A 17,251-nucleotide genomic window follows, 5' to 3' on the forward strand; every position below is an offset into this window, starting at 1 on the left:
TATTATTAACAAATGTAAACACATTTGTTAAAGTTCTGTATACACCATCATAATAATACTAATATTGAAATGTTTGAACTTATCTTAATGATGTAGTGCACCTGTGCTTTCTCTCTCATCACTGATCCAGCTAGGACTGCAATGTATTATCCCTGGCATCACGCCAGCTAGCTTCACTGTCGTCAGCCCTGAAAATGGTCTTCCGTGGTTTCCCCATTTTCATACCAGGAAAATGCTGGGACTGTACCTTAATTAAGGCCACGACCGCTTCTTTCTGACTCCTAGCCCTTTCCTGTCCCATCGTCGCTATAAGACCTATCTGTGTTGGTGTGACGTAAAGCAACCTGCAAAAAAAAAAAAAAAAAAAAATTAAAAAAAAAATGGCTGGCTTGTTTACCATTAACTTTCTGTCATGTCATGCTCCTGCTCCAGTGACTTCATCGGGTTTTATGGAACTATACTTATAGTCTGTTATTGTTGTTGTTATTATCATATTTTAAATTGTTTTGGAAACAATTCTTTTTTTTTTTGGCTATACGTCGCACTGACATAGATACGTCTTATGGCGATGGTGGGATAGGAAAGGCCTAGGAAGTGGAAGGAAGCGGCAGTGGCCTTAATTAAGGTACAGCCCCGGCATTTGCCTGGTGTGAAAATGGGAAACCATGGAAAACCACCTTCAGGGCTGCCGGCAGTGGGGCTCGAACCCACTATCTCCCGATTACTGGATACTGCCCGCACTTAAGCGCCTGCATGGAAATGATTTAGGAGATGTTTAATGAGCATTAGTGAATTAATAAATTATACAATTTAAATGGTATTTGAATTGTGATTTACTGATACGTAACTTAATATAGTAGAGTTTGTTGCTGCTTGTTATTTTAAGGGGCCTAACATCAAAAGGTCATTGGCCCATAGTAGAGCTTAGAGTTAATAATATTTATTAATTCTTAAATGTATATAATTAATACTAATAATAAAAATTAAAAGTGTGATTTACCAAGCAAGTGGGCTGATCGGTTAAGGTGGCATAGCTGTGTTCTTGCATTCAGGAGGCAGCGGGTTTGAACCCACTGCCAGCAGCCCTGAAAACAGTTTTTGCATTGTTTCCCATTTTCACACCAAGCAAATGCTGGGACTCTCTCTTAATTAAGGCCACTAACAAAAATTAAAATAAAAGTGCGATTTGATAGAATCCATGTTCTTTCATGTCATTTGGTTTGGAATTAATGGTATGTTTCTCAGGTATAAAATGTTTTCTTTTTTCAACAATTTTCCAATTCATTTTTCCTGCGTTAATTTCAACAGACTGAAGAACCTCACAGTCATTGAACTAAGTTGAAACTGAAGAGAAATGGCTTTTCCTTTAACAAATCATTGTGATAGGTTGCACATTTCAGGGGCACCAGGAAAACCTCTGGAGAGTGTTCCAGAGACTACAAGGTGCTCACCTGAAACTGAATCCTTACCGGGCGAGTTGGCCGTGCGCGTAGAGGCGCGCGGCTGTGAGCTTGCATCCGGGAGATAGTAGGTTCGAATCCCACTATCGGCAGCCCTGAAGATGGTTTTCCGTGGTTTCCCATTTTCACACCAGGCAAATGCTGGGGCTGTACCTTAATTAAGGCCACAGCCGCTTCCTTCCAACTCCTAGGCCTTTCCTATCCCATCGTCGCCATAAGACCTATCTGTGTTGGTGCGACGTAAAGCCCCTAGCAAAAAAAAAAAAAGAAACTGAATCCTGGGAAGTGGCAACTATTCCAGTGGGAGCTATGCTACATGGACCACATTCTCACCCAAGGGAGTAGCCACCTAAACCAGTGTGGGCATTATTGTAGAGCTGCATGGGATGAGCGGCTTGAAGCAGTCGACATTGTGGCAATAAAGGCCTAGTGCGGGGCAGCCAGCAATAATGCCAGCAACAATGTGGACAGGGATGACAGGGAGCCAAACAATAGCTCCAGCATATTTTTCAGGCCTTTGATAAAGAAGCTCCTAGAAGTAGTCGGAAGCTGACTGAGAGTAGGCCAGGTGCCCAGAATGATCTCAAATTAGAAACTACTAGAATCTTCTACAGCCCTATGTAAAGTGTGCATCTGGTGCATGCCTTTCAGTCTGAAGTCATTCTTGAGTAAGTCTGCCTTGAGTGTATCAGTTTTGATTGAAGGTAAGCAGACAGTTGCGAGTCTGATGAGTCATTCATTGGGAGTGTGTCTGTCAAATGTCTACGCGGAGTTGTGGACTGTTGCATGATAGAAGTTGTGTTGGTGACCAGGAGTTCAATGTGCCAGTGTGCAGTTTGATTGCACAAGTGAGTTTATGTTGGTATGTTATGATCGTGATTAAAAGCGGTCTTCCTTCAAAACTACCTTAAAATTATTTATCAAGATTTAAAACTGTGTCGAGTGGAACATTCAAACGGAAATGAACTTGTGATTAACTGTTACTAGTAATTCGATACATTTAGTGGATAGTAAAGCACGCTACCTCTCTGTGTAGTAATTTTAATTTTAAGGACCCCAGTAACCTGCAACAGTATACACTAGAGTCCTGTTTAACCAAAACCCAATTAAGCAAATATCCGGGTTAACCAAATCGTTACAAATTGTGTGTGGATGTGTCTTACACAAGAGTACCGGAAACAAACTTCTGAAATACTTTTTAATGATCCTTTTCATCATACAGTAATGTAAAATATTAAAAGGGGAATAATACGGGGGCAAATGCTATTTTTTATGTAAATACACCAACAACAATATACAGTATACAGTTTTGGTCTAACTGTTATTTATCAAAGAGCAAGTTCATTGTTGTTAAGACCAGCTGTGTACAGCAGAGCTGCTACTATGATGCGTTGGCTGTACACAAACATCCGGCCCGCCCAGTAATGTTCACACTACAGCACAGCGTACATTCCATCTGTTGTTAACATGCATACTCTACCGTAGGCTGTCAAGGTCAAGAGAAACCTGCCAGTTGAGATTTGTATTAATTTCAGTGTGGTTGATATCTTATTGTATCATACTGTATTTTTAGCAAGTTAATACAGTAAATGACTGCCTGTATTATTATGAAATCCTGTTATTCCGGTTTAACTGAATTGTCTTTCAACCGAAGTACCATTGATCCCATCAAATTTGGTTAAATTCACTAGTCTATTGCATTGCGAGTGCCATTTTAGTTCATTCAATTTCCCCTAAAAAAATTCAAGTGTTGCGGTTTCTTTTCACGTCATTGTATTATCATAAACCTGCCTGAGGCCATCGTCATGAAGCATCACGTCTTCATGGTCTGATACTGAGGGTAGCCAGTTTGAAACTCATTTGCGGAGAAAAATCTCACCGTCATGATGTTGGCCAGCAGGTAAAAGAAGTTGTGGTACTCAGTTTTTAATAACTAGATGGTATGCCAAAAGCCTGGGTTCAGTTCCAAACCTCTCCACAGGGCATATGATATTGTTAGTGGTGATCCATCCATTAGATGGGGATGCTAAGCCTTGCTGTCAGTCAACAATAGTAGGCTATGCACTGACACCAGGTTCCACCCCCTCCCTATATCATCATCACCACCACACACTACACATAATGTAACATACATTCATCACACTAGACACATAAACACATACCCTTGCATTATGATCTTCGTCTCTGAGATGAGGAGTCATTTCTCCAGGTAGGTAAAAATGAAGTATTAGCATTTAAAATTTACGCTGTAGTACCTTCTCCACATTCTGTTCAATCCACTTCTTCACCTATTGAACATCTCGTTAGGCTGTTGACAAATGCCAGTGTACTCTGATATGTGACACATGAGATACCATGGTACAGCTGATGAGGAAGTCGGCAGTGAGACTTGTATTCATGATCCCCCTCTGAATATGCTCAGATATGCCACAGATTGGTTAATGGTCAACTCAGTTAAAAAAAATAAATTGAACTACGTACTGTATTCAGCAATGTCCATTAAGTATTTTAAAAACAGAGTGTATGGTCCTTGCTTCTTCGTTTATTAATACAAATTGTCAGCTTTTTAAAGATAAATTAATTAACAGTTTATCACATTGAACAAAACCACATGAAATATAAATACCCTTTTTATATCAGATATTATCATATACCATAGTCACAGGCTGTATGAAGACCATAACTCAAAACAATATACAATTCAGACTCAAATAACTGCAACACAGCAAACTGGCATTGAGTTGTCAAGTTTTACCAATTATAATGAATGAACATCATACTTTTCTGAAAACTTCATTTTTGCATAGTTTTTAGTGCTAACATGTATTAATCATATAGCAGTTCAATTGGATTTAATTCAGCACACTCATCGAGCCAATTTAGAAACTTACTTTCTTCCACGAGGTATAGTATGTGGTAGAAAATCGGATCAGCATATACCTACACGTTTGTTACTTAAGACTTGGATTTTTAATGCGACTGCAATGAATAATATCCATCTTTTATTTATTGCGTACAATATGGTAAAAGAAAAGTTTTATTTTCAGTTGCAATATTTCAACAGGTTCTGCATCTCAGTAAGTGTTCGTGTTTGGTGAGTTTGATTTGATGTAGGGCTTATTTGATAAAAAAGAAAAAAAAAAGAAAAACAGATTGATGGTTCCCTTATTTTGCTGCTATATGTACTAAATGAGCCTACTACAATCCCAAGTGGGTGATTACTGCTTACTTCACCTGTGACATTTAAAACTTTTAGTTAAAGACACATCATTTTTAATATGTTAAGGAAATTCCTTACCGTTAACTTTGAAATTTCCAGCAGTACATTTAATCACAAGTGGTCCATAGCATTAAATATATTTTTATTTCTTCTATTTTGTTTTTATGTGAACATTGTAACATTAGATCAATCTTTAATTCAGCAGTAAATAGTAGTGTACTGAATCTTTATAATTTAAGGTAGTTATTACTTGATATCATTCACTAGTTTGTTATGTATCATGGTCCAGGTTATCAGGAGATTCGAATAGCGGTTACGATTCGGGTTACTCTGGGCGTGACAGTGAAGCAAGCTCAGTGGTTGCCAATCCAGACCTTCAAGCCTCAGTGCCTCAGATCCTTCAGAATCTTGAAGCAGTCCATTCTTCACAACAGCACCTTCTCCAATTGTGGCACCATAAAAAGGTCAAACTTGACCAGTGTTTTCAACTCAGGCTGTTTGAACAAGACTGTGAAAAGGTAATGTTTTGTTGTACCTCAATTGTTACCGTGATAATGATGCAGTAAAAGCTGAAGATTTATGCAGCTTCAGGTTTAATAATAATAATAATAATAATAATAATAATAATAATAATAATAATAATAATAATAATAATACTTTATTTTGGGTCGTGATTCCATAGCTTTCCATACCACTCTATATTGTGCTAATCTCTTCATCTCTTTGTAACTGTTGCATCTTAGACCTCCTATATTCTCTTTGTAATATTTATGTTTTAGTCTCCTATCATTCTTACTGCCACCATCATCATCATCATCATCATCATCATCATCATCATCATCATCATCATCATCATCATCATCAACTTCTTCTTCTTTCTCTTCTTTTTCTCCTCCTCCTCCTCCTTCTTCTTTCTCTTCTTCTTCTTCTTCTTCTTCTTCTTCTTCTTCTTCTTCTTCTTCTCCATTAATCATTTCTCCACTCTAGAAGACCAGGTCTCCTCCCAAAACTTGTTCTGTTATTGTTGAAAACAATCCCTCCCTTTTCTTCTTCTGCTGACTTACTGTGGTGGACACAGTTGAAACATATTCTGCCAAGGTTAGTAATCCCCTACTTCATTAGCACGGCAGCAGATTGAGTACTGGATTGCATCATCCACCAACTGGGCCATTCCATAGGTCTCCTTTTCTGCCATAGCTGCCATGACGGACTTCACCGTAACCCTTGCGAGATCCCCTTACAAGGTACTACCAGCTGGAGGAAGATTTTTTTCTAAAGAGTTGTTACTCCTTCTATCACTTGTCCTTTGTCCTGGCTTGTGACAAGTAGAACCTGGCCTCCCATATACTGAGCCTAGATTGGCAGGTCTTACCCCCATACAGTCTTGGGTGACTCAAGATGTATCCTATCAATCTGTCTCTTTTTCTGGACAAAATACTACAAACTGTTCTCATCTTACCAACTTGATTCAGTATATCTTAATTTGTGATCCAGTCTACCTTCAACATTTTTTGGTAACACCACATTTCAAAGGTTTTTATCCTTTTTCTTTCTGCAGCAGCCCATCCATGCCTCATTTTTACTCAATTATTTCCCAATTCTGGTAATAACGCAGATTAATAGAATAATTTTACTACCTACCTTGTTCTGCAGATGAAGCTGATGATTGAGATCATCCTTTAAATTTGAACAACATTAATAACGTAACCATCAACAGGTCTTGAATCAATTGATTTTTTAAAATGTTCTTACCAGTAGTTTCTATTTTATAACCAGCTTGATTCTATCACTTTTGCGAGTAAATAAAACTTTAATAATGTAAAATGATGCCAGTCAGCTTAGCTCTGGGTTCATTATCCAGTCGAGGCCAGTTCTGTGGCTAGAGGGTTAGCATGCCCACCTTTGATCCAAGGGGTACCTCATTCGATTCCCGGCTGGGTCATGGATTTTAACCTTCATTGGTTAATTCCACTAGCTCAGGGATTAGGTGTTTGTGCTGTCTTCAACATTAGATTTTCATCCTATGTAGGGCACCATTCTTCATGGAAATACATGTCATTCATGGGTGTCATTTTGAATGATCTGCACCACTAGGCCTCTCTGGTAGGACAAATAACAAAACCCCATGGTGCAACAGGCCCGATGGGCATGATGGGCCATGGCCCACCGAGTGACCACTGCCTGGCCCAAAGGCCTGCAGATTACAGGGTGTTGTGTGGTCGGCACAATGAATCCTCTCATACTGTTATTCTTAGCTTTCTAGACTGTGGCTGCTGTCTCACCATCATGTAGCTCCTCATTTGTAATCACATAGGCTGAGTGGACCTCGAACCAGCCCTCAGCAGGTAAAAATCCGTAACCCAGAGCCTCCATGCTACCCCTACACCATGTTGCTGGCTCTCTGGAGGACACACCCCATTATTATTACAAATCAGTCAGTCACCCAGGATTCTCTGCTTCTTTATAGGTCAACATATTTATGGCCATCCGTCGTTAATATGCACTTTCACAACAAAAAGCCTTAGGTGACTGTTGATATTGTGAGCATAACAAGGGGCCTCCAGTTTAGATAGACAGCAGGATGTGACTTGTCATTTCACATGCATTGGCTAGGAATCAATCCACAACCACCTCGACAAGAAGCCAGTGTCAGTGTCGTGTGATTATCTTATTCCCCTTACTTTCACAGTCTTTGCTATGAAGGCTTCACTTGGGATAGTGACAAGATTATACCAAGATCAAAACCAGGTACATAATAACAAACTATTCATGACAGACTTATAAATACATAGTGTACTTTATTTGAATGCTGTTAATAAAATACACCTAAGACAGAGCAACCAATTTTATGTTTACATACCGAAGACAGGAAGTTAGGTAGGATGATAAGGATACAAAGTCATACCTATAGTTTTCAAGTTATATGTATATATATATGTATATGCAGGATGTATTAGAACTATACCGGCCGGGCGAGTTGGCCATGTGGTTAAGGTCGTGCAGCTGTGAGCTTGCATCCAGGAGATAGTGGGTTCAAACCCCACTGCCTGCAGCCCTGAAGATGGTTTTCCGTGGTTTCCCATTTTCACGCCAGGCAAATGCTGGAGCTGTACCTTAATTAAGGCCACAGCCGCTTCCTTCCCACTCCTAGACCTTTCGTATCCCATCGTCGCCATAAGACCTCTCTGTGTCGGTGCGACATGAAGCAAATAGAAAAAAAAAAGAACTATACCGACAAAAAATTCAGGGATGCTCTTTGTGTTATGTTAAGAATGATTTGCAGTTGGATTGGTGGAGAAAATTTTTCTTTTTGAGGAAATGAGGTTACTTTGTTACTTCTGGGCGCGCAATTCAAATTGACGAACTCGCCATATTTGCTATGCCAGAACACAAGGAAGAGAAGGGGAGGGAGGGGAAGTGGGGTGCATGATGCCCGTATGTACAAGTTTCCTCGTTCGACTCGCACAGCATTGTACCTGTCTCTTATAGGCAACATCCATAGTTCGTTTATTAAACAGCCGTAAATGCACACACAGTGCAAGAACACACTGTAATTAAGACACACTTGTAAGTCAAGGAATGCACCAGATCATTTCTCCTCTCGTCTGTTGGTCACAGTAATGTTCTTTATTATGCAATGCTGCTGTCCCACGATTGCGTATTTCTTCACTCACAATATTGTTAATGGAATGAAACACTGAACGAAGGAAACAATACGCCCAGTGGTTTGCTTGCAGTAGAGGTTCAATATGCCCCCCTCCTACTTCGATGCACAGTTCACAACAGTATAGTAGTGACCTTTGAACTCAGTTCAGGATGTGTGGTGTGTCATGAACGACCTGGAAAGATGCCTGTATTCTTGGTACAAATTCATCTTCTCTTTCTACGGGGTTCGCATAGTAGTCAGTTTGTGCAGAACAAGCTGTACACTGCCTATTTGGGCTAGGAAGCGACTATGCAAAACAAAGGAGAAACTTGTGCATTCACGCTGAGCATTACCTCTGCCTCCCACTTCCCCTCCCTTCCCACAGCAACAGCCAACGGCTCCAAGAACCCACTTCTTTCTCATGAAGAAATGTTGATTGGAACTCTGAGCTCACTGCATTAGCTTTGCTACACCTTGATTCAGTTTCACTTGATATACAACAGTGCATTAGAAATGAGTCTCTGTAGTGATCTTGACTGGCGGCAATATTGTTTATGTTGGCAATGCTTCAGCCGAGCCGAGTGGGGTGGAATGCTGTTAAAGAGAAGGTCAGGGAAGGTGGTCAATAGCATGCGAGCTTCAGATGCTTATTACAGAGGAGCGAACAATTTTGGTGGAGTGGGTTTTGTGGGAAGGTGACAAATACATGGGTACAGTGAAAAGATGAAAAGATGATTTTGTGAACGGTTTCCCACCTCAGTTCTACCACATCTTAGTGTGAGATTTAATAAGTCAAGTTTGTAGCTGCGGTATCATATTCGATGCTCCAAAGACCGGTAGACCACCAATGGTAACGGAAGAGAAACTTCTGAATATTTCCGACAGGCTCCTTATAAGTCCATCTAAATCCTTCCAGAAATTGGCACAGCAGACTGGCGTATCTGTCTTCACAATGCATAAAGCAGCAAAAATGAAGGTAAATCTTAATCTGCATAAATTTTCCGTCATTCAGGAGTTGATGTTGGTGGGCGCAGGGAAGAGGATGTTTTATTGCTAGTGGTTTAAGCAGTTTGTTAATCATCATGGAAAGGAAGTGTTAAAACATTTTTTACAGATGAAGCTTTGTTTCATTTAACTGGTTACATAAACAGTCAAAATATCTAACTCTGGACATCTGAAAAACCACATGCAATTCATGAAACACAACTTCATTGTCAAAAGATTGCGTGCGAATTGCCATCCCACGTTCATGAATTATTGGGCTGATATTTTTTAACAGCACAGTAGATTCAGAAGTTTACTGTAATGACATCTGCACCTGTTCCTTGTGGAACTGCATGAAACAGAAATTATGGGTTCATAATCAGAAGGAGCCACAGCTCATACCTCCAATAGCTCCATGCAATTTTAAGTGATGTATTCAGGGAACAGATAATTTCATGAGGGCTCTGGCCACCACGTACACCTGATTTGTCATCTGACCTTTTTTTTTCTGGGATCCTGCCAAGTTTTCATTTTACCAGTCTACTCCCAGAAAGGTTGAGGAGTTAAAAGTACCCATAACAAATGTTCTGAACTCCTTAAACATTGGTGAAAGTTTTTGATAATAAGCGCAAACATATTGCCCTATGCTTGGAACTTTGTGGTAAACATTTACAACAACCAATAGGCTTACACTTCACTCCTTTTGAAGTTGCTTTGTTATTGGCTTTGTTAGTTTAATACATCACCACAGAACCTTTGTGCTTTTAAGCTCTCTATTTACATATTGTACAATCTCTCCACTCGCATCTGACCCTGAGCAGACATTGTTGCCACCCAAACTGTGCACTCGGATAGGCTGGGGTTGCACTGCTTGCTTTGGAGACTCATTTCTTATGCACTGTACCATCCTGGGAGAATACACATCCTAAATGCTTTAAATGATCCGCCTTTTCCAGTTTCATATTCCCTATCCAAGATTTGATCCTCTTAAATTTTCTTCCCTATTGACATCCTTTATTCTTGGGAATGCTAATTTTCATATCATACTATTAACACCTCTTTTCAAACTCCAAAATATTAGATTGGAAGCTTTCAGTATGGTCTGCTATTAAGACCAAGTCATTGGCATAGGTAAAACTCCTTGCTACATTTCCATTTAACTGAATCTTCTCTGTCACTTTATACCTTTCAGTAGATGATCCATGTAAACTACGAACAACAAAAGTGAAAGATTACAGCTTTGTCTAATCCCTGTCAGTATCATCAATTCTCCCTGCAGCCCATTTGCCAACATAAATGCCTTTGATTGCTTTTAATAATATGCCCCCTAATCCCTTAGTCCCCCAGTACGGCTAACATCTTTTCCCTCGGTACACTGTCATATGCCTTCTCTCGATCTACAAAACATAAACATAACTGTCTATTTCTCTCGTAGCATTTTTCAATTGCCTGACACGTACTGAAAATCCAATCCCGACAGCACCTCTGTGGTCTGAAACCACACTGGTTTGCATACAATTTACTCTCAACCATTAATTGCACCCTCCCATCCACTTTGACTGGTATGTTGATCAGTGAAATACCTTGATAATTGTTGCAGTCCTTCCCGTTTCCTTGCTTATAGCTAGGTGCGATTTACTGCTTTTGTCCAATCAGAAAGTTCTTTATTAATGTTCCTTGCTAATCCTGTTACTCTATGAAGCAATTTCATCCGTACCCTCTCACTACATCTCACCATTTTGGATCTGTTTTAATCTATTTCTGCTGCTTTATGTGATTGTAGTTTACTTACTATCCTTCCCACTTCCTCGAGCATCATTTCACTGCCACTTTTGTTCCCCACCCCCATGAATGCCATTGTTCGGGACTTCTGCAGAAATATTTTCTCTTATGTTGAGAAGATCTTCAATATATTTCAAAAATGGCTTTCACTGCCTCAGATCTTAAAATCTCGGGAATAGAACCAGCTTTCGGGTGGTTAGGCCAATCCAACTGATGAACCCAAATGGCATGTCTGGGCGAAACTCTGCAAACATACACGACCTAACCACCCAAAAGCTGGGTCTATTTCCAAGATCGTCAAAATATTTCTTCCATTTGTAGTGATTTCAAAGGATTTACAATAGGTTCATCTGATGTACCTAAACACTATTCATTTCTCTTTTATTTCCCTTTTCAAAATTCTTCATTACTGACCAGAAAGTGTTCCCGACCACCTGACTGGGCCTTTCCGGGCTATTACTGAAATCTTCCCATGATTCATATTGGACTCTACAATGATTTGTTTGTCTCTGTTTTTTTTATCTACATACAATTCCCTATCTGCATCAATTCTTGTTTAAAGCCATTTTTAATACACTTTTTTTTTTCATGAAAAAACTTTAAATAACTTAATCATTTGGTAAATTAATTTCATGACTGTGGCTTTCTCTCAATTTTTTCAGATGTTTGACTGGATCTGTCACAACAGAGATGTATTCCTAATGAATTATGTAGAAATAGGTCATTCGTATCAAGTAGCCAAAGAACTTCAAGAGGAACACAATCATTTTACGATGAGTTCTATGGTAAGTGGAGATATTTGTGCTATCTACACAATGCATGCTAATTTGTTTGAACTGAATAGAATGTCACTTCCTCTTCCCCAAGATATTTATAAATTGCTACTGTTTCTCCATGTTGTCTACTACTACTACTACTACTACTGCTACTGCTACTACTACTACTGCTGCTACTACTACTACTACTACTACTACTACTACTACTACTACTACTACTACTACTACTACTACTGTGAAGTATTTGTGCTGTCTAAATACTGAAGTGTGTATTTGTGAATAACTGAGACTCAAATCAAAATCTCTTTATTTGCAAATGAGGTGTGTACCTCGGTGGCAAATGGTACACTAAAATACATTATTGTCAAGCACTAAATTTTAAATTAACAGGAGACGAAGAAAATTTTCCTAGAATACAATATTATACAATTTACGCTAATAATTTTTTCTATTAAACACACACATCATCCTTAATAAATTTATATTGTTTACAAAATTCTACTTATAATATCTTACAAACATAGTCAACTCATATACTGTACGGTATGTGAAATTACTTCTAATAATACTATACAACTGGTATAAGATTAAAATTAACATTGAATTTATTTACATATTTATATTTTACCCATTTTGGAACCTAAGTAGCATAACGACCTGCTGCGTCTTAACCAGAGCCCCTTTTGCCACCACTTTTCAGAGTTCCTGAAGGGCCTTCACAGCTACCGTAGCGGTCCCAGGGCCCTCGAAGTCCCCACTGTACTTCACCCCTACAGGCAGTCCCCTACTTGGGCTGTCCAAACTCCTTAGACCAGGGGATGGAATTAATCACACACATTTTTTATTTACAATAAACTGCACTGGTCGAATGCCCTCTAACATTTAATTTATTATCTCTGTTGTTGTTTATTCTCTTCTTGAATATCTGTACAGATTTTGGAAAAGGATCAAACACTACCCCTGGTAAACTGTTCCACTCCTTCACGCCCTTCCCAATGAAAGAAAATTTACCCCAATCGCTTCTGCTAAAATTCCTTCTAATTTTGTACTTGTGGTCAGTTCTACCAATATAATTATTTTCCAACTGAAGCCTCTCACGGATATCTCTCCATGCTTCTTCTCCTGTATAGGCTCTATATAATCCTATAAGTCTGGTTTTCTCCCTTCTCTTACTTAAAGTTTCCCACCCAAGTTCCTTTAACATTTCTGATACACTACTCTTTCTCCTGAAATCCCCTGTTACAAATCTTGCTGCTTTCCTCTGCACACCATCTAGTTCTTTTATTAGGTATTCTTGGTGAGGATCCCAAACACTGTTTGCATATTCCAATAATGGACGAACCATACTTAAGTAACTTTTTTCTTTTAATTCTTTGTTGCATCCTTTAAGTAGCCTCATTATGACATGTAACAATCTGTATGCTTTCCCAACAATGTCATCAACATGACCCTTCCAGTGCAAATTACTTTCAAATTTCACACCTAAGTATTTGCACTCGCCATCTTTTGGGATAACTACCTCATCCAAAGTATATTCAAATTCAGTTTTAAAGCTCCTGTTTGTAAATGTTGTAACAGTTGATTTGCCTCCATTAATCTTCATATTATTTTCTTCAACCCATTCTTGGATACTCTCAAGGTCCCTTTGTAATTCTGAACAATCCTCAATGTTATTTATTTCCCTATAAACAATTATGTCATCTGCATACAATCTTATTTTCGATGTTATATTGTTCCCTAAATCATTTGCGTATATTAAGAAAAGTAACGGACCGATTATACTACCCTGTGCAATTCCCTTCCAAACTTTCTCTTCCTGTGATATATTATTTCCTACTTTGACTTTCTGAACCCTTGAATTTAGAAATGTTCTTATCCAACGTATAACCCTTACGTACAATCCTATTCCCTCCAATTTCTTTAATAATATTCCATGTTCCACTCTATCAAAGGCTTTGGAAAGATCTATGGCTATGCAATCTAACTGGCCTCCTGAATCTAACTGATCTGATATGTCCTGCTGAAATCCCACCAGTTGTGCCTCGCAAGAAAATTTCTTTCTGAATCCATACTGGCTCCTCATGAACCAATTTTTATCATCACATATCCCTCTGATGTACTTTGCTATTAAACTCTCCAGTATTTTACAAACTATACTGGTCAGGCTGATTGGTCTGTAGTTCTCTGGTTTCCTTTTATCACCCTTTCCTTTATAAATTGGTATTATTATAGATTCCTTCCATTCCTTTGGTATTACACTATTATTTATGACATAGTCAAAGAGAAATTTTAAATAAGGCACTATATACCACCCCATTGTCTTTAATACCTCCCCAGTAATTTGATCACTTCCTGCTGCTTTTCCTTGCTGAAGCAGTTGGATTTCTCTGAAAATATCTTCATTTGTGAATGAGAAGCTTCTTTTATCCCTGTGTGTCTCTCCCTCTCTATCTTCTGTTACGGTTTCCAAGTCCTGACAATCTTCTACTGAATCTCTGAATTCCCTACTAAAGAGGTTTGCTTTCTCAGTATCTGTTAAATAGTGTCCATCCTCTTCTCCCACCATTGTAGGAATTTGGATTCCTTTTCCTTTTTGATTCCTAATATATGAATACAGCTTTTTCCATTTCCCTTTGTGGTCATTACCCTCTTGAAGAATGCCATTCATATAATTCTCTTTTGCTTCCTTTTTCACTCTATTCAGTTCCCTCATTAGCTGTTTTCTAGTTTCTCTATTCTCCCTACCTTCTTTGATTTTCCTGTTTACTATTCTACATTTTCTTTTTAATTTTCTTATTTCCCTTGTGTAATAAACAGGGTCTGAGGTCATTTTACCCTTCTTAACAGGTACAAATCTCTTCTCTCCTTCCCAAATGATTCCTTTAAATTTAGCCCAAAGTGTATCCACATTATTCCCTTCACTTATCCAACAACTGAATTGTGATTTAAGGTAAGTCCCAAATTCATCAACTTTAGTTTTTCTGTATAATTTCTTGTCTTTTGTGACCCTCTTATTAAGCTTTTTTGGTACGAATCCTACATCCATTATTACAGCCTTATGGTCACCTATTCCTTCAATTACCTCAGTTTTATCAACAATTTCCCATGGTTTAACCAAGAATACATCTAGCAAGTTATTGAGACGAGTTGGTTCTTGTACTACTTGTGTCAATCCTCCCTCCCAAATTAACTTATTTGCCAGTTTCTGGTCATAGGCTTCACTTGCAGCTCCATTCCATTCAACTTCAGGCAAGTTTAGATCTCCCCCAATTATTACCGTATCATTATTGTTTTTATGAGTATAATCTATTATTTTCTCAAATATTTCCATGTCTCTTTCCTCTCTTCCAGGCCTATATGTTCCTATAATTCGCACCTCCTTCATATTATCACAAACTAATTTTATCCCTAATATTTCATCGCTTTCATCAGTAAACCATTCATGCGAACAATAAGTTTCCTTCACCAGTATAAATACCCCTCCTCCCTTTTTATCTCCTCGGTCTCTACGATAGACTGTATACCCTTCTGGAAATACTTCTGTATTACCCACCCCTTCTCTCAACCACGATTCCACTCCTATCACCACATCCGTCTCATAAGATTCCATCAATGTACCGAATTTTAATTGTTTATTTACTACACTCTGACAGTTTACCAAGAGCAATCTCAGACCTCCTTCCTCCCTAAAACTTGACTGTTGCAATTGGGTAATGTTTGACTCATGAGTTGAGAACTTCCCTGGAACCCAGATCCTTCTACATAGATCTTGATTTAAGGGTCTGGGTTTTCTGGCAAGTTTCCCTGTATGTGCCAGTTTAGTGGTATGGGTTTTCTTAAGTACATATAGTTTGCAAATCTCTGTTGATAATTGTAGCAATTTGTCTACAGTGAGTATCTTTTCCATTACCATTTAGAAGTAACCCATGTCTAGTGAACATTTGCCTGCAAAGACCTAAAGTATCTACTACATAGACATTTCTAAAACTCTTACATAATCTCTTGATTTTTATATTTACATCATGTACAGCTTTGTTCACACACGAGTCCTCTAAAAGGTCATACCTGGGTGGCACATTAACTACAATTACTTTTGAGTCAGGTAGTTTGGAAATCTTACCTCTGAGAGTCGTAATTAGTTCCTCACCTTCATTAGCAGCAATGTCATTTGTACCACTCACAATCACCACATAATTGTCCTTCTCTACTACTACTACTACTACTACTACTACTACTATGGTGAAGCATTTGTGCTGTCTAAATACTGAAGTGTGTATTTGTAAATACACTCGAGTTCACCGAGGGTCAATGACCTTCGATGTTAGGCCCCTTTAAACAACAAGCATCATCATCAGAGTTGACCATAAATTTGAGATTGTCCCTGGAGTTAAAATGAGTAATTATGGAAAACTATTTCAAGAATGAGTCTCTTTGAGTCCAACAATGCTGGTCAGTGTTGGCCAGCTCTCTAATATTCTTAATTATGGTATCTGTGAAAATGAGAAAAGTCCATTTTCACTTATACTGAATTTATTATATAGACAAAAAGTAGACCCTTAACTTCTCATTTATATTATAAAATGTGTTTGATCAACTGGCGGCTTGTTTAATGAATTTTTCCCTGTTAACAAGTTGTCACTATGCAGCATTGGAGTAAAATTATTTATTAATCCTGATACCAAATTCTTGTGTATTTCGAGGTATGTTATTGTATTGATATTTATTTGAGATGGAAAAAGTTAGCAGCAGTGATGAAGGACTCACGGCCTACATATTAGATATTATAGTACTATTTCCCTGGAGTTGAAATTGAAAACCACAGAACACCACTTCTAAGATAGTGAAAAGCGGGATTGTAACTTTCTCCTCTTCTCAGTTGTGTACTGAGAATGAGTGCTCACGCGTGGTTTCTTTTCCCCTTCTAGAAAAGAGAGTTGCTATTTCTCAACATGAAGTTGTTACCATAAAAATGCCCATGTTTTCAAAGTACCCTTTTAATTTTGTGAGCACAGTAACATCTGCACCATACATATGAATATTTTGCTTTTTCTTTAATATACTACAATTCAAATTAATCAGAACAAGATTCTTTTATAATTTTCCCAGTGGTTGACAAAAATATGCTACACGTTTCTTATTCTTAGATCCTGCGAAAAAGCACATGCAATGCTTGATCATTGATTGAATAGCAATTACTCTGTGTGGCAATTATTTTAGGTTAAAAGTGCATTTATTTGTATGTTTTGTCCAGTAAAGTTGGGTGTGAACTTGCATTTTGGAGCTAGTGAGTCTGAATCCCACCGTTCGCAGCCCTGAAGATGGTTTTTTGTGTTTTCCCATTTTCACACCAGACAAATTCTGGGGCTGTCTCTCCATTAAGGCC

At 38.4% G+C, this 17,251-nt stretch overlaps 1 protein-coding gene across 1 annotated transcript in view; it reads left to right on the forward strand.

Moving 5' to 3' along the window:
• trio (trio Rho guanine nucleotide exchange factor) overlaps positions 1-17,251 on the forward strand; it is a 1,596,874-nt gene that overhangs the window by 381,171 nt on the left and 1,198,452 nt on the right. Inside the window, exons 8-9 of the mRNA XM_067140202.2 lie at positions 4,970-5,198; positions 11,755-11,877. Of these exons, the coding sequence (XP_066996303.2) occupies positions 4,970-5,198; positions 11,755-11,877 (352 nt within the window). The remainder of the gene's footprint in view (positions 1-4,969; positions 5,199-11,754; positions 11,878-17,251) is intronic.

The sequence above is a fragment of the Anabrus simplex genome, chromosome 2 (genome assembly GCF_040414725.1).
Source record: "Anabrus simplex isolate iqAnaSimp1 chromosome 2, ASM4041472v1, whole genome shotgun sequence".
Classification (NCBI taxonomy): Eukaryota; Metazoa; Arthropoda; class Insecta; order Orthoptera; family Tettigoniidae; genus Anabrus; species Anabrus simplex.